Raw genomic sequence first — 23,912 nt, forward strand, 5'->3', positions numbered from 1 at the left:
GCTGGAGGAATCAGACTCCATGACTTTAGACTATACTACAAAGCTACAGTAATCAACACAATAGGGTACTGGCATAAAAACAGAAATATAGATCAATGGAACAAGATAGAAAGCCCAGAGATAAACCCATGCACCTATGGTCAGCTAATCTATGACAAAGGAGGCAAGGATATACAATGGAGAAAAGACAGTCTCTTCAGTAAGTGGTGCTGGGAAAATGGACAGCTACATGTAAAAGAATGAATTCAGAACACGCCCTAACACCATACACAAAAATAAACTCAAAATGGATTAAAGACCTAAATGTAAGACCAGACACTATAAAACTCTTAGAGGAAAACATAGGAAGAACACTCTTTGACATAAATCACAGTAATATCTTTTTTTGATCCACCTCCTAGAGTAATGGAAATAAAGACAAAAATAAACAAATGGGACCTAATGAAACTTCAAAGCTTTTGCACAGCAAAGGAAACCATAAGTAAGACGAAAAGACAACCCTCAGAATGGGAGAAGTTATTTGCAAATGAATCAACGGACAAAGGATTAATGTCCAAAATATATAAATAACTAATGCAGCTCAATATTAAAAAACAGTCAACCAAATCCAAAAATGGGCAGAAGACCTAAATAGACATTTCTCCAAAGAAGACATACACATGGGCAAGAAGCACATGGAAAGCTGCTCAACATCACTAATCATTAGAGAAATGCAAATCAAAACTACAATGTGGTATCACCTCACACCGGTCAGAATGGCTATCATCAAAAAATCTACAAAAAATAAATGCTGGAGAGGGCATGGAGAAAAGGGAACCCTCTTACACTGTTGGTGGGAATGTAAATTGATACACAGATGTTGAGAATGGACCTGAGGACGCAGGGAGTTGGAAGGGTAAGCTGGGACGAAGTGAGAGAGTGGCATGGACATATATACACTACCAAATGTAAAATAGATAGCCAAATGTAAAAAATGGGAAGCAGCAGCATAGCACAGGGGTATCAGCTCGGTGTTTTGTGTCCACCTAGAAGGTGGGATAGGAAGGGTGAGAGGGAGATGCAAGAGAGAGGAGATTTGGGGATATATGTATATGTATAGCTGCTTCACTTTGTTATACAGCAGAAGCTAACACAACATTGTAAAGCAATTATACCTCAATAAAGATGTTAAAAAAAATAATTACAGAAAATGATGTCAGGCACCAGGCTGCTTGTATTTGAATCTTGGTACCACTCCTGTGTGCCCTTGGGCAAGTTACTTAACTTCTCTGGGCCTCAGTTCCCTTATATGTAAAATAGATATGCTAATAGTACCTACTGCATAGGGTTGTGAGAAATCAACTGAGTGAATATATGTATGTCTGGCTCCTACTAAGCCGTATATAAATGTTAACTTTATCATTTAGTGTACTTATGTACTAAGTGTACACAAAATTCAAATTCTCTGGTAATAAAAGAAATGCATAAGCAAACAAGAAAATACCTGCTTTTGGCTTGCCAGGTAGGCATATATTGAAAATATTGTGAGTCCTCAGTGTTGGCAAGTTTGCTTGTGGAAGGTAGACTGTTTCAGCCTTTTGGAGGGTGATGTATACATCAAACTCCACGCTCTCTTTGGCTCAGCACTACCATCTCGGAATTTATTCTAAAGAAATAATCAGAGAAATATTGAAAAATTGGAAACATGAAGTTTTATGGGAAGGAAGCTGTTTAAATGCATTGTGGTTCATCCTTACAATGACATATTATAGAATCTTTAAAAATGATGCTCTATATACTTCAATTAAAAAATAATAAAATGATGATCTAGGCCCATATAAAGTGGACACTAAATGCTGTGCTATAACTGACATGAAGTGGAAAGAAGCAAGTACAAAATGGTACAGTGTAGTATGGTAACATGATCCAATGTTTATTTTTTTTAAACTATATGTATTTATATCTATGCAGAGTGTATTAATGAATAGATAGGCAGAGGTTATTTCCAGATGGTGCAATTATGGGTGGTTTTTAGGTTTTCTTATAACTTTCTAAATTTTCTAAATTTTATACAATCATAATTTTACAATGAGAAAAAACATAAACCTATTTTCATTTTGAAAAACAAAAAACAAACAAAAAAAGAATTCACACAATTCAGCTATGTGGGCTTCCTGTCGAGAGCAGTTGTCCTCAGTCTTGGCTGTATGTTAGAATCACACAGGAGCTCTAGAAAATTCCGATGCTTGAGTCCCACCCCTGGGGATTCTGATATGGTCAGAGTTGAGGCATCAGGACTTTTCAGAGGGACTCTACGTACACCCAAGATCCACCCGGGGCTGGGGTTGTTGTTTGGAGATGATTGGTGGACACACAGGACCCAGATTGGGTGTTTTCCTCAAATTGGGTGCCTCCTTAGGACTTTAAACCAAAGTATACCCTAGGGATGAGATATTATTCAGGGTAAAACCCACTTGACTTATTTGTATATGGACACGGCCTGGGCAAGTACACCCTCAACACAATCCTAGTACATTGCAAAGATGGGTTAGGATCTTTCTTCATTCTTAGTGTCTTTCCTCAGGATGACTGTTCTCAATGTCCTCAAAGTCCTTTGAGAATCTGATGGTAACTGCTGTCACTTACTGAGCACCTTCAAAGGGCCAGGTACTTTGCAAAGTGCTTTACTTGTATCAAGCCATTTAATCCTCCAAACAACCTTATGAAGGAGGTGCTATTAGTTTCCCCATTTTTCATATTAGGAAAATGAGGCTCAGAATATTTATGTGACTGACCCATATCATGGCTGGTCAGTGGCAGGGCAGGGATTTTAAACCAGGAGGTCTTGCTCTAGAACTGGCACTTTTAACCACTGGCTTGGAATAATTTATCCAGAAAAATGCCTTTGCTCAGATGCACCCATTAGCATGTAGGTCCATGGGTCCATAGATGCCTGCAGCTGTGCATGGACCCAGGAAAGAGCCATTCTCCAGGGAGAAAGCCACATGTGGTGCGATATTGCCCTTGCTGTAGCCACGGCCCTCCTCAAACCCCAAGTATAGATAATGTGGCAGCCCCTGCCCCCTCAAGCGTCCCCTGCCAACAAAGAGTGGTCATCTCTCTCCATGTCATTGCCAAGGTGGGTGCTTGGAGCTGCAGTTGCTCTTGTGGGCACTGTTCAGGAAAGGTCTGTGCTATGCCCTGCCTCTGTTGGGTCTGGCCCTCCAGGACAGTGAACCGCAGGCTCACCCACACTGCCTAAGGATGATGTCTTCTGTTCTCCAATGTAGATCCTGGAAAACACTCCTGAAAACCACCCAGACCACAGCCACTTGAAACACGCCCTGGAGAAGGCAGAGGAGCTTTGCTCCCAGGTGAACGAAGGGGTGCGGGAGAAGGAGAACTCGGACCGGCTGGAGTGGATCCAGGCCCATGTGCAGTGTGAAGGCCTATCTGAGGTAGCGCCTTAGGGTGTGACCTGGGTCTCCCCCACTGAGCCTTGGCAGCTGGCCTGAAGGAGGATGAGAAAAGAACATGCATTTTCCTCCCCGTTGGCCTCCAGTTTGCTAATTCTCTCTCCAGCTGCTTCTAATCTACTGTTTAATCCATCTACTGATTTTTTAAAATTTCAATTATTTTCTTTTACCCTTTCCAGCATTCTAGTTATTTTCTCTAATCTGCTGGTTTCTTTCTTGTCTTGGTCCTTTCACAAATGACCATGCTTCTCATTTGTTTCCTAACACATTTAAAATATATTCTTGTATATTTCAGATCTGATCATTCCATTAACTCAGGTTATGAGTTTCACTGTTTTGTCTGTTGCTTCTGCTAGCTCTCACCACACATGTCTGTTTCTCTGTATGTACTTTGATTTTTGATTGTGAGCTCAACATTCCTTGGAACTTTATCTGTGGGATCTTTGAGGTCTGAAGTTGTATTCCTCCTGCAAGGGTTGCTAGCTACCAGGATCACCCTAAATTAGATATAGAGGGGTTTTCAGATCACACTAGTGTGTGAATTGTGGTTGTAAACTTAAATGAGAACTGCATCGTGGTTACACATTCTCAGGGACATTTTTTTTTTCCTCTACTTACACCAAGTTCAAAAACAAGCAAGTTTTCTTGGTCATCCCTTCTGTGCTGAGTTTACTTGTCATTCTTCCTTTGGAGTCCAGCGTTTTGGGATCTCCTGTTATCTCATGTGGGCCCTGGATATATCTCCTGTCTCTTGCACCCTCCATAGCCTTTAAAATGGAAGCTTAAGGTCACCAGATTTAAGAAAGACTCTCAGGGCTAAAGCCAGCTTAGGGACTTGTTTATCTTCCAGGGTTCACATTTTCATGCTGTTTTTGGCCTCTGCAAATTTCTTATTTTCATTTTTAATTTTTACCACCTCACTTGCATTTAAAAACTACAGTTCTATATTTTATTCGGTTTTGAAATTTTTCACTGGGTGAGTCAGAGTCTCTAGTCCACCATACTACCAGAAACAGAGTCTCTCCTGTAGTATTTGATTCTCTTCTTGTCCCTTATCTTTACTTTAGTCTCATTCATTCTTTCTGCCTGTTCTCACTCTCTTTCTCTTTGCCTCTGTACACACACACAGATACACACATACATACACACATTCATGCACACACACCATTGACTAGGGTTTACCAAAATGCCCAGGCAGACTGTCTCCCTCACCCACTCTTCCTGTGGCTCCTTCCTTCTTACAAGCTTCAAAGGCATTCACTACCTGAGGAAGTTACACCACTGCTTCCTCTCTGCCCTGCCTCCTGTCCCCCTTCCGTGAAGGTGTGGGATAACCAAAGTTATGGAAGCAGCCATGTGGAAACCAAGGTGATGGATGTGGGTTCCCATTTTGGAACTGTGTTGATAAGCAATCCAGGGGCATTCACTGGTTGGCTGGCTTACTTATTCATTCATTCATTCAATAAACATTTACTGCCCATGTGCCTTGCTCAGTACTAAACACTGAGGACATGGAAATCAATAAGATGTGACCTACGCCATCTCAAGAAGCCTACAGTCCTGGACCAAGTAGAGGGATCAAACCAATATTTACCACACAGTGTGAGACATCATGAGGCAGATCTAGGTGCCAAGTGCTGTTGGACACTCATGGAGGAAGGAACCGTCATGGAGGGATTCAGGGACATGTTGGAGAAGGTGACACTTGGCTGGGTGTTGAAGGATGAAGATACCTCTCCAGGAAAGAATCCAGGGGGAGGGCATTTCAGTGGAGGGCACAGCCTGTGCAGGACTTCGGTGAGCAATGTAGGGTGACAGGTGATAAGCTTTAAGGCAAGTTGAAACCAGGGCAAGGAAGGGCTGTGTATCATTCCAAGGAGCATTAACTTGATCCTGAAGACACTGGACATGAACAGCTCCTGAATCTGCCAGGCTGAAGTGCAACTGTGCACTTTTTCTTTTTTTTTTTCAATGTTCCCTATCTTTTTTCTTCCTTCCTCCCTTCCTCCCTTCCTTCCTTCCTCCCTTCCTTCCTTCCTTCCTTCCTTCCTTCCTTCCTTCCTTCCTTCCTTCCTTTCTTTTTGCCACACCGCGTGGCTTGCAAGATCTTAGTTCCCTGACCAGGGATCGAACCCAGCCCCAGCAGTGAAAGTACAGAGTCCTAACCAATGGACTGCTGGGGAATTCCCCTCACTGTGCACTTTTAAAGGGGTCCTTCCCTGAGTCTCAGGGCTGCAGTCACGGGACTCAGTGAGGCCTGTGTCTTCATCTTAGAACATTAAGAATAGGGAATTCCCTGGTGGTCCAGTGGTTAGGACTCCACACTTCCACTGCAGGGGCATGGGCTCAGAGGACTAAGATCCTGCATGCCACATGGCACAGCAATAAAAAACCCCTCAAAACATTAAGAATAAAATAAACTCTTGTCATTTGCTTTTTTGGGATGTATATACCCTCTTTGAAATAGACTGTTGTCCTTCTTTAGTGATCGATCCTTCCTGGCTGTTGTACACTAGCTTTCTGTATGGTCTGTTTTGTCTGTACAGTCAGGGTTCACAATCGTGGGGAGGGGGCGTGTTGGCTTCTGTTTCCTGGCCCAGATCTGGACACACACCGGTGATTAAGTTTCAAATAAATGCCGTCTTTGGCATTCTTGTCTTAAGATCAAGAGCTATCAAGTCTGTTCCCAATTCACATATGTTCAGTGTTAGCCTGGCCAGTTGGAGGCTCTAACCTTTGAGTGTGAATAAACCACATCAACTCTATGTCATCCAAGTGAATTGCCAGATTCATTGCCCCCAAGTGGCTTGAACTCTCTCTTGGTGAGTAAAAAGGGCTAGATTGACATCCTTTGAAGGCTCTCTTTGTGGTGTCACCTTCAGTCTTTGGGGCTCCCTCAGAACCTCAGTGGGAGGTTAGAGGCCCTCGTCCCTCCTTGTACCTGAGAACAGAGTGAACTGGTCACTCTTCCTTGCTGCCTATAGGTCTCTGGTCATAGAGGCCCCACTGATTCTTTCTCCCACACTGGAGGCAGACCGGTGGCCAGCAGCATCTCTTGGGGAATGTGTGTTGTGAACTGTCACCTTTTCATTAATACTCTTCTCAGGGAGGTCTGTAGGGTTCATAGCTCTGGAGAGAGCCTCAGCCTTGAAGGCTGCTGGATGGAGGATACCCCCGGGACCCAAGTATGGGCAGGTGGAGACCCGAAGTTCTGACTCCTGCCTGGATCGTATCACTTCCTGGGCACAGCTGTGGCCTTCCCCTCCCTCAGTCTCTCCCCTGCTATCCAAAAGGGTGGCCTTAGTGGGGTCATATCTTCTACAGTCTCCCCCTGCCCCTTTAGAACCTGCTCACAGTAGATGATAGAGCCCGGGGGTGGGGGGGGATGATAGAGCATGAGATGATAGAGCCCAGGGGGATGACAGAGCTGCGTTTCCACACTTAGATCTGTCTCCAAGTTTTGGGGAGTGGAAGGAAGAGAGCTGCCTGTCCCCTTCACATTTTCAGGACCATTGAATTGGGTGAGATTTAATGGGCACCGACAGTGTCTGTTCTGCTTGGCTTCGAGGCATCTGTCAGCACCACTGAGTTTTGTAGTCCACCCATGTGGTAGGGGCCTGGACTCAAGCTGCGCCTGGGAAAGTAGCATTTGTCCTGTAGAACTGTACAGAGAGAGTCGCTGCTGCTTTCCAGAACCGCGTAGGACTGTCTGAGCCTGTGCAGGGCCATCATTGGAGCTGGTTCACGCCACCTCCGGCGGACTAGCCTGCACACAGCACATACCCATCAAGGAGGGAGAGGGCTGAGTGTTTTCTTCCTGCTGCCCAGTTTCCCCAATAAACACAAGGGAGAAAAGCACCAGTCGCCCTGAGACACTGAGCAGACCTCAAGGAAAAGCATTTGGAATTATAGCCAGAGTTCATCTTGACACGTGGACCCTCCAGAACCATGACTTTGACTTCTGGGCTCCAAAAGTCCCTGCCTGAAGTTTTCAAAGCAGTCCTTGATTTGAGCCTAAGTTACAGGCCTCAGATTCTGATGGAACCCATGCTTTCAGATGCAGAAAAACAAAACAAAACAAAACAAACAAAAAAATGACCTCACTTCATCGTGTCTTGTTTGGGTTTTGTTTTCCTTTCTCAGCAACTTGTGTTCAATTCAGTGACCAATTGCTTGGGGCCACGCAAGTTTCTTCACAGTGGGAAACTCTACAAGGCCAAGAGCAACAAGGAGCTGTATGGCTTCCTCTTCAACGACTTCCTCCTGCTGACCCAAATCATAAAGCCCCTGGGCTCTTCGGGCACCGACAAAGTCTTCAGCCCCAAATCAAACCTGCAGTATAAAATGTACAAAACCGTAAGTTTGATTCTAGAGTGCACTATCAGGGTTGATGTTTGGGGGGAGGAGGAAGTTTCCAAAAGGAGCATTTCAGCAGGGTTTGGGGGCTGTGGCATACAGGAAGTGCAGGGGCTGAGACAGGATTTAGGGTGACCACAGCATCACGAGTCCAGCAGTATCAGAAAAAGAACGACGCTCAAATCCATTGACAAAACATCTATTAGCTGTCAAGTGGCTACTGTGGGTCCCCCAGATGTGTTGAAGGTATGCCTTGCCCTGGTGGGGTTCCCGGTCTAGTGTGGCAGGTGTGGGAAAGTTCGAGACTAGAACTCAAGCACCCTCTTCCCGAACATTCCCAGATCTCCCTCCAAACTTCTCCAGATTGTTTGGAACATCTGTGCCCCTCACCTTTTTCCAGCAAAAGCCAGTCTAAATAGTCAACGTGTAGACAATTTTCCTAAGCTGTTTATTTGGTCTGCTTCTACGTGCATGGCTGTGTTTGTGTGTCTGTGTGTCATGGGATATTGTTTTTCTAAACTTGTCTCTGTGTGGGTATTTTCACAGAAGAATTTTCTCTGAAGCAGCAGTTAGCTTTATTTTGGGGAAAAGCACAATGTACTTATGTAGATTGCCACTAGCAGCTTTGTATGAACAACTTGGAGAGAATTGCTTGGAGGTAGAGTTGATGGAAACTGCTGATTAGGATATACTATGAGAAAAACAGACCCATCCGTTCTTATTCTGGAGGACTTTAAAAATACCTGCAAAACGGAGGGAGGAAATCCATATTTATAATTTGCAGTATCTGAAAGTTAATATGAACACAAAATCATTATTCTGGTATAGTTTACTGAAACATCCTCCCACCCCCGCCGCAGACACACACACACACACACACACACACACACACACACACACACACACCCTTCACCCTCAGTCTAGTTTATTAGAACATGTGCACGTAAGCACACACACGTACTCATAGTTTATTGCAATACACGGCCCCCAGTCTGGTTTTGTAATGGCTGTGCATTATTTTTCAGCCTATTTTCCTAAATGAGGTTCTAGTAAAATTGCCCACTGACCCTTCCGGGGATGAACCCATCTTCCACATTTCCCACATTGACCGAGTCTACACCCTCCGAGCAGAAAGCATAAACGAAAGGTAAGACCTGCCTCCTCACTGGCACTGGGCGCCCAGGTCCCACCAGGTGTAGGACAGATGTGGGACATTTAATTAATCAGCAGGTCCCAACGTTCCTTCAGTTGCAATGCCACCCCCTCTGGCTGGAGGTGGGGTGGGGGCATGAGGGTGGAGCGGTCTTAATACGTTTTTCTAGAGCCTCTCGGAAGTTTGACCCATGGCATGAATTTTGCAAAGTAAAAGACATTGAAATGAATTTTGCTTGAGAATTTTTTAAAAAGCAATTTTCAGAGTTTGAGATAAATGGAGCATCTCATTTCCCAAGGTTTCCCAGGTGGCAGAAACCAGTAGGAAAGTGATTTGGGGATGGATAGGACCACCTAATCCTGACCCCCTCCTCAGCTGGCTCCCCTGGACAGACGTTCTGGATCCTAGAACTGTGGGCATTTTTGCTTTAATCTCTTCTTCAAGGTTCTGCCCCGGAGCCAAATGAAACAGATTATTTTCTGAAGGGTGAACTTGACATACGACCTACAGCATTCCAAGAGCATTTGTGCCAAAAAGCAGGAAATTGGCTAAAGTCGTCATGCATATGCTTCTCAGGAAAAGGAAGGCGAAAACATCACGCCAAGATGTTGGGGAAAGCCAAGATGCTTTCCCCAGCGTGTGTGTGCTCTTTCACAGAAAGTGGTTCCTTATCTGGGAAGTGGTTTCTTTCCTTGGATGGTTTAGTAAGAGAAATCCTTCTGGCCTTATTGGATTAGGCAAATATGTGATGCTTTTCAAGAAGGAAGGAAGAGGTGTTGTTGCCAACATCTCCTCCAGGGCAGCATTTATCATCATAGATTTTCTTCCATGGGGCCGCAAACTCAGGTCTTGAGTACATCAGTAAAAATGACACTCGTGCCTTCGTTGTGCATGGTAGAAATCATGATTAGCACCATGTGACATAAAACCAGACTTTCTTTGCTGAGCCTTTGTTGTAAAAATCAAACGAGCAAGGCAGAGTCCTAGAAACTGAATTTGTACAGACCTGAAGCCTGAGTTCTGTTTGGCACCGTTCTGTCTCTCCCTTTCCAAGGACCGCCTGGGTGCAGAAAATCAAAGCTGCTTCTGAACTCTACATAGAGACGGAGAAGAAGAAGCGGGAGAAGGCGTACCTGGGTAAATACAGAGCCATTTGGTTGTGCCTAGAACCCTTAGAGCTGGAAGATGGGCCCGGGGGTAGGGGAGAGCCTGAGGGGGCAGGCAGGCGGAAGAGGGAGAGCGGGATGCAGGGTGAGGGGTAGAGGGCAGATTCCAGGATCAAGGAAGCGAGAATTCAAGGTGGAGTAGGGGTGGGGAATTGTTCTTGCAGGGGAGCATAAGACAGATCATGAGGCAAACCAGAAAGGCAGCAAATCCTAAACGGGAGCATTCTGTGTTGTTTCTCTTGCCGTCATAGTCCGTTCCCAAAGGGCCACAGGCATTGGAAGGTTGATGGTGAACGTGGTTGAGGGCATTGAACTGAAACCCTGTCGGTCACACGGTAAGGACCCAAGAGGCCCCCTCTATCACATATTAGTGGTGGAAGCCTTTTCTGCATCCCCTCCACCTGGCTTTAAAACAAATGTGCTGTTTCCATAATCCTCAATTTCCTTCCAGACTTGGTTTTTGTAGCACTTGTTAAAAAAAATTTTTTTTTAATTCTTTTCCACTGTTTTGCTTTCGAGAAAGATCTGAGTGGCTGCCCTTTCACAATACAGTCAACCCCTCTGTATCTGCAGGTTCTGCACCTGTGGATTCAACCAACTGCTGATCGAAAATATTCGAAGAAAATTTGAAAAATTTCCAAAAAGCAAAACTTGAATTTGCCACACACTGGCAACGCTTTACATAGCAGTTACATTGTATTAGGTTATTACATGTAATCTAGAGGTGATTTAAAGTATATGGGAGGATGTGGGTAGCAAAGACTATACCATTTTATCTAAGGGACTTGAGTATCCGAGCATTTGGGTATTTGTGGAGGGTTCTGGAACCAGTCCCCGTGGATACTGAGGGATGACTGTGGTTTTGACACAATCTAGGGCTAAAGTGAGGAGACAGGAAAGGCTTAGTTTTGAAGCCCACTAATGTAATTATTTAAGTATTATGAATATTTAAGTAGTATACTTTAAGTGTGATGCTGGATTGTGTGAGTTTCCGCCTGGATTCTCCATTTTATGCAGCTTATTAAGTGTGGCATTGGAGTGAGATCAAAATGAGGGGTGTAGCGGGAACAGCTGCCACATGACTGTGACCCCGCCACGCTCACCCAGAAGAGCTGTGCAGCAGGCGGGAGTCAAGCAGACTCTGTTCCCTCTAGGAAAGAGTAACCCGTACTGCGAGGTGACCATGGGCTCCCAGTGTCACATCACCAAGACAATCCAGGACACTCTGAATCCCAAGTGGAATTCCAACTGCCAGTTCTTCATCAAAGACCTGGAGCAGGAGGTCCTCTGCATCACCGTGTTCGAGAGGGACCAGTTCTCTCCAGACGGTGAGTAAAAAGCAGCCCCGAGGTACCCTTCCCCTTTCGCTGTCACTTGGCTTTCATGGATAAATATTTTCTACCTGGGAACTTGGTGCCCAGAATTTCTTGGGCTTCCTGCCAGAGAGATGAGGCTGGCATTAGACAAGACTCAGCATCCCTTGGAAAGAGGCCTTCACTGATGCCAGGTTGTATCAGAGAAGGTGGACAAAGCATGCTTGGTCTAGAGTGGTCCAGCTGCCCTAGACAAAGACCATGGTCCCGTGTTTCCCCAAAGCAAGTAAATGCAGAGAGAGCTATACCACAAAGCCTCCACCCAATTCTTTAGTCCTTGGCTAAAAGCTATGGTGAAAATTCATAAAATTAGCCAGTAGAGCAAGAAGAACATTAGCCCACAAAAAACGTGGCAGAATCAATCAGTGCCCTTTGGGTGACATTTCTGGTTAATTAAAGGGATGGGATCATGTTGGATGCATCATCCCTTCAACCAACTTTCTGTTTCTGCTTGAGCCTGGAAAAAAAAATGGGACTGGCAATGATTCTGAGAAACTTCTCTCTCCCTTCCTCAACGCAACAAAAATAAGAGAGTAAGTTTAAAGATTGCGGTCTCAACCTAATTATATTCAAAGGAGTAAAATTAAGTGCTAGGAGTGAGGGTCCAGTGCAGGCATGATCTGTGCAAGGCTTAAATTGCTCCACGTGGCTTTTGTCTTTTCGTACTTTTATATGAATTATCTCATTGTGAGTTAGTTACTATTAATTGTTGCCCAGAGATGGTCACATAGCTGGCTAGATGTTAGAACACGACCAGACCGATCTGACTCATAAGTCTGGGCTCTGAAGCACTGTGTTTCAATGGCAATTTGGTTTTAAATTTATTTTATTTATTTATTTTTGGCTGCGTTGGGTCTTCCATGCTGCGCACATGCTTTCTCTAGTTGCAGCGAGCGTGCTCGCTAGTTGTGGCTTACGGGCTCTAGAGCGCAGGCTCAATACTTGTTGTACACGGGCTTAGTTGCTCCGCGGCAGGTGGGACCTTCCCGGAGCAGGGATTGAACCCGTGTCCCCTGCATTGGCAGGTGGATTCTCAACCACTGAGCTACCAGGGAAGTCCCTCATTGGCAGTGTTTATTCTGATAAATAAAGGCTTGAGGTTGGATTTATTTTAGTAGTGAAATACCACAACACAATGGCAGCTCCACTAGAGTTTAAATTGCAAATCCTAGTATTGTTCTTACTTCAAAGATCATTTCCATGAAATGCACAAGGGGAAAAATAAACCGGTATCTTCCACCAGAAAAAATTCCCAGGTTTTAACCGTTGAAAGAAAAGCTGTTTCCTGTACAAGTGTTCCTGGATCATAGTATATTCCAAAAACTAATCGTTGAATGAAAAAATGAAGGAGTTAATGGTCTGGAGGCCCGTTTAACACCCTTGTGCATTTGCACAGCGTCAAAAATTGTTTCAAACACGCTCACGTCCATTCTCATACTGACTCAATATTTGATAAAAAGTGGTGTTGAGATAGTCCTGGGAGCATGGCTGGAAGCACGCAGCTCCCATGCTGTCACCTCCTCCCCACCCCCTCGAGTTTGCTCTCTGGCACTTACAGTGGTGCATTATAAGGACCAGCCCTTGTTCACCATCCTTGACTTTTCGAAAAGGAGTGTAATATCGCGAAGCATGTTCCTGGGTCAACCCCTGGGAGAAACTACTGTCCAATTTTTGTCCCAGAAATAGCTGACTTTCTTCTGGGCAATTTCTTTAAATTTCATGTAAGTTGCAAATTGTGCAGCTGATAGGACATCTGGTTCTGCATTGCCTCCCAGGAAGCTCATAGCCCTTTGGGGGTCCTCAAGTGTGAGGAAAGTCTGTGTTTTGAGCTCCTTCTGGGCTCTCCTTCATCCCCATCCTGGTACCTTTTTGTTTTCAATTCATTTAAAAATTATGCTGGGCTTCCCTGGTGGTGCAGTGGTTAAGAATCTGCCTGCCAATGCAGGGGACAAGGGTTCAAGCCCTGGTCCGGGAAGATCCCACATGCCGCGGAGCATCTAAGCCCGTGTGCCACAACTACTGAGCCTGTGCTCTAGAGCCCCCGAGCCACAACTACCGAGCTTGCATGCCATAACTACTGAAGCCCGTGTGCCTAGAGCCCGTGCTCTGCTACAAAAGAAGCCACTGCAATGAGAAGACCCTGCACTGCAACGAGGAGTAGCCCCCGCTCGCTGCAACTGGAAAGGGCCTGCGCGCAGCAACAAAGATCCAATGGGGTCAAAAATAAATAAAATAAATAAATTTATTTTAAAAAATTAAGAAAATAAAAATTATGCCGTCATTATAGTCCCTGGATTCTCGGAAACTGACCTAACTCCCTTTTGGAAGAAGGAAGAGTATAACAGTTTGCTGGGACATTCCCAATATGCCAAGTACCTGCCTTGAAGAGAAGGCATCCTCTCTGAGGACGGTCTGTGTGTTTCTCCTTTCAGATTTTTTGGGTCGGACGGAGATCCGCGTGGCTGACATCAAGAAGGACCAGGGTTCCAAGGGTCCAGTTACAAAGTGTCTCCTGCTGCATGAAGTTCCCACGGGAGAGATCGTGGTCCGCTTGGACCTGCAGTTGTTTGATGAGCCCTAGGGAGCCGGCCCAGGGTGTGCTTGGCAGCGTTCCAGCCTGAGGGAGCAGATGCTGTCTGGAAATGGTGTTGCTTTTCGAGGACCACTGTTTGGTGTTCAGCCACAGGGCAACAGGACAGCAAAGACAGGACCCTCAAAGCTTCTGGGAATACTTCTTGACAATCCTGCCCCCTAAACAATTTCCCATTTTGTGAAGCGAAACTGTGTTTTCCTTTGTTTTCACTGCAGGGTTCATCATGGCTTCCAGGGTCTTTGAAATCCCATCGCCCCTAGCTACGTTCGGTTGGGAGTCTGACCCATCCCTGGGCCTGAGGCTTGGGTCTGGTTACTGTAAAATAGATTTATAAATGCCATGTCTGTATTTTTGGAGAACTCATGTAATCCTCCTGTTTCTTACCTCCACCAGCCTCCAGGTAGGCCCCCTGACGTATGATGCCTGAGTCCTTGGTGTGTTTAGAAATAATCATGATGACCTTGTTATTGCTTCAGAATCTCATCCTCCCACTGGGACCTTATTTGAAATGCTCCCCTGCATCTGATCACTCGGGAGACGGTCGCCTGATCAGACACTGGTCTAGCTCTTTGAAGAGCTGGTCCATGGAAGATTCCAGCAGTTGTGCTGTTAGAGCATTTCCAGTCTCCTCCAGGTCTTTTATTGCTAGACGTCAATGAAAACTATCACTGGCTACTATCAGGTGATCTGATTCTGATTTCCAGCATGCTTGGAAGGTGGTTAAGGAAGGTTGTTACCTACCAAGTTATACTCTGCTGGATTAGATCACTGCAGGTCACCTGAAAGGCTAATTTCCGACATTATGGGGTCCTGGTTGCCAGCCCGGTTGGAAAATGCTCTCTTGGCTTGGAGGTCCTGTGATGTTTCACAAGAGTAGTTGTTGGTGACCAGATCTGAGCCTACTCCTGCCTGATTATCATGGGAAATTTCTGCAGATGTCTTTGGTACGTTCCCCGCAAAGGCATCCCCAAGGTGTGAGAAGGAGAAGTGACAATCGGTGGAGGAAATCTATTACGTGGTGGGGGAGAGACCTGAGAAGCATGGAAGCCCCTCAGTTCCAGGGAAGAAGACCTGAGACTCCTTCCCAAACCCTGCTGTAACACAAGCAACCTCTCAGTAACGGAAAAATACATGGCGCGTTGGCAGTCAGGAGTGTATGAACACGTGCGAAGTCTGGCTTGTGCTCTTTGAGTTTCTCTCCTTAAATGCCAGGAGATAGGCTGCTTAACCACATAAGAACTTGATTCGCTAATGAAAAGCGTGGGCCGTATTTTGTTTGCATGATAATGTTCTCATCATCCCAGTTCGTGGTTTTCATCTAATGTTCTTTGCGCGTTCTCTCGGTCCTTGAATCTAGCTTTCCTGTGTGAGATGGCGTTCTCTTTGATTGCAGGTCCTTAGAATTTAATTAGGGTTGTAGAAACACTTTTTGAAGATAGCATCAACCTAGTGGCAGAGTGAACTACCCACTTTGCTGGGAACTGAATATGTCGTGTCATCCTTTCCCATAAGAGCCCTGTCATTGTTCAAGCGATTTTTAAAATGTGTGTGTCAGAAAAGGCAACAAAGTTTACATTTCATACTTTTAAGAAACACTCTATTATTTATTTATTAAAGATAGTGTAGACTTTTGTATCAAGAACAACAGACATAAGTATTTTTTGAAGCAAGCAGATATACCCTTTAGTTAGAAACTCTCAACTGAAGACCTTAGAGACCAGGTTCAACTTCAAGCACGCATTCGTTTACCACTTTCCAGCAGCAGACATGGTTCAAATACTTTAAGTTTATATTTTTTGATGTTGTTAGGAAACTGTTTTAAATTAAATCTATGAATAGACCTACCAATCATGCTTTCCTTTTCTATAACACATACAGTTTGTTCAGTGTACTTCTGAAGAAGGACATATTACTATGGTAGAAAAAGAAGGGTTACCTGTGTAAATGGGGTCATATTGGGTCACCATTCCAATCCCTTTCTTTCTGTTCTCCCTTTTCTTCATCGGCTTTCTTTGCGTGTGAATGCCGGGCATCTCGGTTCATGTAGGGAGGATGCGATGGGCTCAATGACAAACATCTTGTCACCTTTTTAGGTCCACCAGGTCCCCCACCCGCAGAGTCCCATTATCGGAATTAATGTAGCATGAAGAAGCAATATGTGAATTTTTTTCCCAAGTGACTATACTGGGCATCCTTTAGATGCTCCTCCAGGGTAGCAGTTTTGTCCTTTGTACTCACTGGGGTAATTTGTGAGGTGACTGATCCTCCTTATGGATGAGTTAGGCTGGCCCTCAGATCCAGGTGTGACTCGTGAGTCATGTGTGAGATACAGGAATGTGGGTGATGCGTGGAGTCTCAAATTCTTTGACCTCTAGTCCTTCCCTTCTACCTTTTGGGCTGCCCGGGCTGTGTTTCATAGAGATGAAATGTCCATTGCCAATAACTTTCTATCCTAGCTCTTCGCTTTTTTTTTTTTTTTTTTTTGCGGTACGCGGGCCCCTCACTGTTGTGGCCTCTCCCGTTGCGGAGCACAGGCTCCGGATGTGCAGGCTCAGCGGCCATGGCTCACGGGCCCAGCCGCTCCGCGGCATGTGGGATCTTCCCGGACCGGGGCACGAACCCGCGTCCCCTGCATCGGCAGGCAGACTCTCAACCACTGCGCCACCAGGGAAGCCCTAGCTCTTTGCTTTCGAAACACAGGGTTTCTCCAGGCCACTACCTCCTGGCATTCCGACCCCAGCCCTCTAGACACCCCCACAAGCTTCCCTTTTCTCTGAGCTACGCTGACCTCCTCTAAGCCCAGCCAGGGCCCTTTCTGCTCACAGGGCTGTGCCCTGGGCTTCATTCAGACCCAGGGCTGGCCTGACACACAGAGAGAGACCTTTCTAGGCTGGGGTCTCCACGGATGCTTGAGAAACTGGGACGAGGCTTCCTATGTGCCCCTGACCTCTGATGGCAGAGGAGAGAGCTATGCTCCCAAAGAACGTTCATGTTAAAAGGATCATTCTTTTCTTCTTTGGTTTTTGAACAATTTAAGCATGACCTAAGTCTATGAAAGTAACTGATTTCAGCTGGTTGAGTGGCATTGGATTTAGTTGGAAAAAAATTCCATCGGAAAATGGATAAATTGCTCACTTGCATTGTCCCGGTGACCTGGTACCCCAAACTCCTGTCTCTCCAGGAGTTGGCTGGTGCAAGCGTAAAGCCACTGACCACAACAGAACAGGGGTGTTCTAGAATCTGATGGGACTGGAGAACAAAGGGGAGTGAATGAAGTCTTCTGGTTCTATTTAAAAGGAGATCCTTGGAGTCTGTTTTAGAGTTTGCCAGTACTTTGTATGAGCAGAAAAAGACTTCTCTATCTCTACTCCAAATAATTTTTTCCTAATTGGTTGGGCCTTTTTGATTCTCAAGAAGAATATTTGTTTTGTGTATGTAAAGATTTTAAGAATTTCCATTGGGAACAGCAAGTAGTTTTTCATTTTATTTCAATTCACTGCATTCTCCCTTCTCTTTGAGGCTGGAGATGAGCTTTGCAGCGGACACTAGCACTTTGAAATGGACGCCTGCATACTTTAGAAGTGGCAGGGTAATTTCAGACTTGAAGTTAGTGTGAGGTTAGCATTGGGTCTGCCTACTCCAGATGTACTTGCTTTGAAAGTTCAGAGCTTCCTGTGCAGAACGTGAGGAGATGACAACAGATGAGGCTGGATATTCTTGTTTGGATTTTAGGATTAGAACTTTAATTCCTACCAGGTGGAAGCATAATCAGTGAATCAGTGACACGGTGAAGCCCTCAGATGCTGTGGCCTGAGCCACCCTAAGGGGTATCTGGTAAAACTAATACCACCTTCTCTTTGCACTCAGGGGCTTCTCCTGACTGCAGGGAATGGCTCAGATCCGATGCCAAGACTCAGCTGGCAGTGCCCTGAGCCATGTTTTATGGGGGCCACTTAGTATTGTGTCAATATGGTTGGGATGTTTATTGCACCTGGAAAGCAGCTGTTTATTTGAGCTAGAGGAAAGGAACCTTCTAGAACTCCCATTTCTTCACCCTGCATTGTGTCAGTTCCAGGATATGTTTGTAGGTCACCAGGCTCAGCTAAGGTACATAACCTGCTATCTTTAGGAAACAAAATCTATTCCTGATAAGCATGGAAAACTCATGCCACATGAAAGAAAACTTCTAATAGCTCCCTATCTTGGAAGCATTAAAACCCAGATGCCAACAGCTGGAAAGTCCCATCTCCGGGTTGTGGCCTCTCAGTAACACAGTCAACACTGTTAATAGCGCGCTGTTCATTCAGGGAGTCCCCATTCTGGACCAAAACACCATCCGAGGGGCTGGGAGGTGGTGAAGAGGGGCCTGCCGTTGTGGCTTTCACAGACTAATTGTAGATCTAACTTTAAGTCATTTGAATAACAGCCAGTGCTTGTAAAAATTCATCTCCACCTCCAAATAATTATTTCAGTGACACGCATGTTCAGTCAGTTCCTCCACTGAAAGGAACCCTCTTTAATCTGGCCCCGGGGAACCAGAAAACACCCACATAATAACTTGTTCATCACTACGTGTGGTTGTCATATTTCAGGGTAAATTTGCCCCTAGTGTATGTCAGGGTGTTTTGTGAGTCATTTTTTAATAAGATTTTGTTCTACTTTCTATACCAGCCTACATTGTTAAAATCATCTGAAGAGAGTGAATATTTTAGGATTCAAAGCCCACCAAATAAACTGTTCAGAAGTGGGCTTACGTGGTCAGCCTTGAAAAAAGTTGAACGTTTCTCTGATATTTACTGAGAATTATCCAGTAACCAGGGTTTCTTTTTATGCAGTGGAAAGAATGCATATTTTTCTTCTAGGAACTCTGCTTTTGTACTTTTTTCGTTGAAAAGAATAACATTCCTATGCGGCGGTGTTCCTAAAACTGAGTTCCTTTGCATTTTTCCTCTCATACTCAAACCCCTTATTTCCTCCCATTTCTCTGTCTAAACAGAATGGGGCCTGGAGCAAAGAGGGTGATGCAGGAGCCAGAAAAGGGGTGGGTGCTGGTGGAGTCTTTGCAGTGCCTGGTTGAGGAACCAGCAGCTGCCGTTATACCCACTGTCACCGCTAGGGGGCGATCTCCCTGTTGGAAACTTGCAGGTCCCACTGGCGGATCCCAGGGCGCTGGCTCCACCTACTGAAGCTCCCGGGCATTGCTCTCGTGTAAATCACGGAACGAACTTGCTGGGTCTGAGACGGAAGGGGTGGGGGGAAGGTTAGAAGCCAGCGTGAGACTCGAACCCAGCACCCCCGGGGGTACCTGGTGACACTTTGCCTTTCTCTCCTGCTGGGGTTGGGCCTATAAGGGGTTCTTAGCCTTCCTGCCTTTTCTGCATCTGCTTTGATGAAGGCCCCTGAGATTCATCCCAGCAGGGGCCTTACTTGCAAGTCGGAGGTGTCCACCCACTGCTGGGCTGACGCGGGGCGGGTGCACTGGGTGAGGCGCCCTCTCCCCAAGAAGGGTTCTAGAAGTAAGGTCCCCTCTGCTTGGATTGGATAGCAGAGTCTCTACTTGGAGACTAGGACTTCTGGGCTTTCGGATGTAAAGGGACTGTTGGGGCCATGCAGATCATTGCATGGTGTGTGTGTGTGTGTGTGTGTGTGTGTGTGTGTGTGTGTGTGTGTGTGTGTGTGTGTGTGTGTGTGTGTGTGTGTGTGTGTGTGTGTGTGTGTGTGTGTGTGTGTGTGTGTGTGTGTGTGTGTGTGTGTGTGTGTGTGTGTAAAACAGGTTGGTCTGACCCTCCCACAGTCACACTCAGGACCCGCTACATAATTTGTGGGCTGAGTGCAAAATGAAAGTGTGAGGCCCCTTGTTCAAAATTATGAAGAATTTTGAGGTGATCACAGCAGAGAATTAAACCAAGAGCAGGCCCCCTTAAGCACAGGGTCCCATGTGACTGCACAGGTTGGACACCCGTGAAGCTGGACCTGGTCACACTGTATTTTCAGTTGGTTTTTGAAGCAAGTGGGGCTTCACCTTTGGCTTCTTACTTTGTAAAGGCACAGATGGTCTGGACCAATCACAGGGTACTGGACCCAAGCCTCTAGCTGACAGATGCGCCTGGTCTCCGGGCTCCAAGTCCAGGGCAGGCCATGTGTGCCAAGAGGCCTCCAAGCCTTTACCATTTAACCCACTGATTTGAAATAAAACCCTTCCTTTCAGTCGTTAGTCATCCACTGGGGGCTTGTCTCCTCTTTGCTGGTAGGACAGAGAGGCTTTTCCAGCCTCTGCCTTTCAAGTGACCATCCAGGTGATGGTAACAAGAATGGGGAACTGGCGGGGGTAGGGTAGTGCCCAGTGCCCCCTCCCCTGGGGCTGGACGTTGCACCTGCATCTCCACTCCCTGGAGAGAGGGAAGCCCGCTGCCACCCTGCCCAGGCTGGTCCCTTGCTCCACAGGTGTCTGGAGGGCTCCTGCTTCAGAGGGGCAGCAGCTTCCCAGCTGGGCTCTCCCCCATGGGATCCCATCCATGAGCAGGGTGATGTGGGGAGAGAGGAATGACCCCACTGCGTGAGTAGCCTCGAGTTCTAGAAGACCACGTGCCGGGGAGGCAGCTGACCACGGAGTTGCCCCTCCTGCCGTGTGGTTATTGTTACTTTCTTTCGCTAGCGTTTTCTAGCACTCGGCTGGATGCTCCAAAACCTTTGCACTTCTGCTTTGTCTTTGCAAATCAATTTCACTTCTACACACACAGAGCAATAATCCCGTCTATGTTTCCCGATTCTGTCTGGGATTATAAAGTTTGCTAAGTAAAAGTGTTGACAGAAAGTTGAACAGAAATATCAAATTCACCTTGCATGGATTTGATAGCGTCGCTCTGAACGAAATAGCAAATTATAGCTTTGTTTCTACGTGTAGTGCCATCGTCCAGACTACTGAAAGTTCAGAAGTGTTTTCTAGAAGCATTTAAGTAATATTGTGTCAACGTTAGTTTTCATGAATGAACATTTTGGTGTACATTTTACAAATCAACATCCTTATAATGTCATCTGCTAAATATTCACTATTGGAAAGTAGATATTCTAGCAAGATCTTTGGTAATGATATTTATTTTAACACATGCATTTAAAACATACATTGCCAATAGCCCAAGTGTCTTTGGACTGTAAAACCAACTTCAGATCTTGTCTGCTGAAGCCCAGCAGGCTGAGGTCTGTATCCTCCTGACCCACTTCTTTTACCCCTTCATAGCCCTGCCTAGATAGACAACTTGGCAATCAATCATACAATTCATGTCCTATTGCCTTAGCTACATCAGCTTTGTACCTTCACATCTATAGGTGGTCAATATATGTGTAAATACATGTAAACAGATGAGAATCTGCAACAAAAATGTCCTGTGTATGATAATCAGTTCTTAGCTTCTGATTTTCTGCGTTTTATACAGTTTCCAGCTAAGAAAAATGCAGAATTCCACTACATAAAGTGAAAAAGTTACGCTCTTTAAATGGTCTGTCCAGAAATCTCTGCTGTATGTTTATGGGAATGTCCATGACTAAATGTACATATAGCGTGTAAGAGGCTATGGTTAAATGTTGCATAAACTAACACAGATTCTGTAGTTATAAATATTTAACTTGTTATTGTAAAATGTGATTTGTCATTGAGAGATTATTTTTCTGTATGTATATGAGAGTATTTTAGGAATCTAATTTAAGTGCATAAAACTATAGAAAAAAAATTAAAAACCTATCCCAGGAGTAGAAAATACTTAATCAGATTACTTGGGTTCAACCCAACTAAATTTCTTATATTAAAAAGAAAATCCGAGTTGCGTACGTTAGAAATTCAAAGAAGTCATTTTTGAGGGGCATAGAATGTGATGAATTTAAATAAAGTGGGTGGTGTTGTGATAAACTGATAAGTACCTTCTAGCCATGACCTTGGATGAGACCCAGGTATTTCATTAAACAGGTAGGACAGGAGGATTGAGAGCCTGTTTCCCATCAGATCTGTGTGATGTGCTCCAGAAGCTTCCATGGGTTCTGGCGTATTGGTCAGGAATCTTGGGTGGACCTAACCATCCTTCTAGAGAGTTCCTGACGTGGGAGGGAGGCCACCCCCTGACCCACCCTGGCTCACCCTTTGCAGTTCTCTTTCTGGATAGATTCAGCACATCCCTTTGGTGTTTGCGTTTTCCATGAAATTTCCTGGGGCATCCTCACCGTCTTCACCTATGGCACTGCTGGGTGGGTTGAAGGATGGAGTTTGGGGCTCTGTGGGTTAAGCTGTTTCTGGCACACAGAACAGGCAGCACAGAGCAGCCTCCTAGGTGCCTGTGTCCATGATGGAGACCCCTGGGCAAGAGGCCTTCCTCTTTTTCCCTGTCCCAGAAAAGGGTCAGAAGTCCAGGCTACTTCTGGGGCACAGACTTTTTATACTTTGCTACCAGAAATGTCCCCGCAGGCCACCTAGGGAGGGATGGAATGCAAAATCCTGTGAAACTCAAGGTCTAAACCCCTGAGAGGTACATTCAGAGGTCATTTCAGGAGGTGGCAACCCCGTGAGTGCAACCCCTCCCTTAACAAGCTGGGAATGATGAAGTGGCGAAAATAGCCAGTTCCTGGTGGTCTGGGGGTGTTGCATGTGGATCACCATTTGTGGAAAGTTGAGGGCCATGGCTTGAAAGGACAAATGGGGAGTGCGTGCCTTCGGTTTTCAACAAGTTGTGTGCTTCCTAATAATGTCAACCAACAGTCAAAGTCCTTTTTCGACATGCCTGAAATTGGCAAATGCTGGAGTCCAAGTGACCTCCTGGACTTCAGGGGTGTGGGGAGCTGTGATTTCTGGAAGCTTCCTGGAGTCTCTTGTCATATGAGTAGTCTGCAAATCTCCTTGAGGAACTGTCCATGTGGATGTAACTGACTTTATTTCCAAACATGGAGCTGTTTAGAGATCTCTTTGTTCAAGGTGGCCAGGGAAGGCCATCTAAAGCCAGCCAGCAGAAGTGGACAAGCTCCAGTCCACTCACCCAGTGTAAGTCCTGACCTTCTTCCTGGGCACCAAGCCCTCGTGGCTGGTGTGGCAAGAGGACTGTGAGTGGGAATGAGTCAGCCGGTCAACCGCCCTTTGGGCCCTGGTTGTTGCAAAAGTCTGGGGTCAAGAAAAGCCAGAGGATGTGGGGTCCTGCCCAGTAGTGACTGCTTCAAGCCATTCCACTTAGCCTTCATCTGTTTAGAAAAGAATGTATCAATCCTGACATGAGTCCTTTGTGTTTCCAGTGACAAATAGGTCACAGTGCTGGTGGCATATTGCTCCCCTTACAGCCCTGCCCAGGGGTGGGACTAAGCCGCCCCTGATGGACGTCCTGTTGACTGTAATATACTTCTGTTGCCAAATAATGGTACTGTTTAATTTCCCATCAAAGGGAGACTATATTGTTTGATGTGTAATGTCAATGGAGTTCGAAAAATCACTAGACACTATTATAAATTGTAGAATTACGTATTTGTCTAAGGTTTGATGAAACAGGGCCAAAACATTAGGTTTCTTTTTTGTTTGAAAGAAGCTGAGGTTACTTTTGCTGTCTGAGCATTCCTTTGGCACCTTATTTATGTAAGAAATGTTAAATTTTACTGGTCAAGATTATGATAACTGAGTTTTTTTTTTTTCCTTCTTTAAACCAGTAGCAACATCAATACAGATGGCTATTCCTGTGTATCTTGAATCTAAAAAGAAGAATCTCTTCCAAACAACTCTTTGGTCATTTTGACCTGTATGGTTTAAATTCACATAGTTCATGAATAAAAGGAGAAAAACCAACCCTGTTA

At 45.4% G+C, this 23,912-nt stretch overlaps 1 protein-coding gene across 1 annotated transcript in view; it reads left to right on the plus strand.

The window, feature by feature from the left end:
- The window catches only part of ITSN1 (intersectin 1), a 239,470-nt gene extending 215,558 nt beyond the window's left edge, over window positions 1–23,912 (plus strand). The window contains exons 33-39 of the mRNA XM_033418238.2: window positions 3,270–3,437; window positions 7,599–7,811; window positions 8,837–8,958; window positions 10,019–10,101; window positions 10,382–10,465; window positions 11,285–11,458; window positions 13,936–23,912. Coding sequence (XP_033274129.1) covers window positions 3,270–3,437; window positions 7,599–7,811; window positions 8,837–8,958; window positions 10,019–10,101; window positions 10,382–10,465; window positions 11,285–11,458; window positions 13,936–14,084 — 993 coding nt within the window. The 3' untranslated portion in view covers window positions 14,085–23,912. The remainder of the gene's footprint in view (window positions 1–3,269; window positions 3,438–7,598; window positions 7,812–8,836; window positions 8,959–10,018; window positions 10,102–10,381; window positions 10,466–11,284; window positions 11,459–13,935) is intronic.

The sequence above is a fragment of the Orcinus orca genome, chromosome 5, assembly GCF_937001465.1.
Source record: "Orcinus orca chromosome 5, mOrcOrc1.1, whole genome shotgun sequence".
In the NCBI taxonomy this organism is placed as follows: domain Eukaryota; kingdom Metazoa; phylum Chordata; class Mammalia; order Artiodactyla; family Delphinidae; genus Orcinus; species Orcinus orca.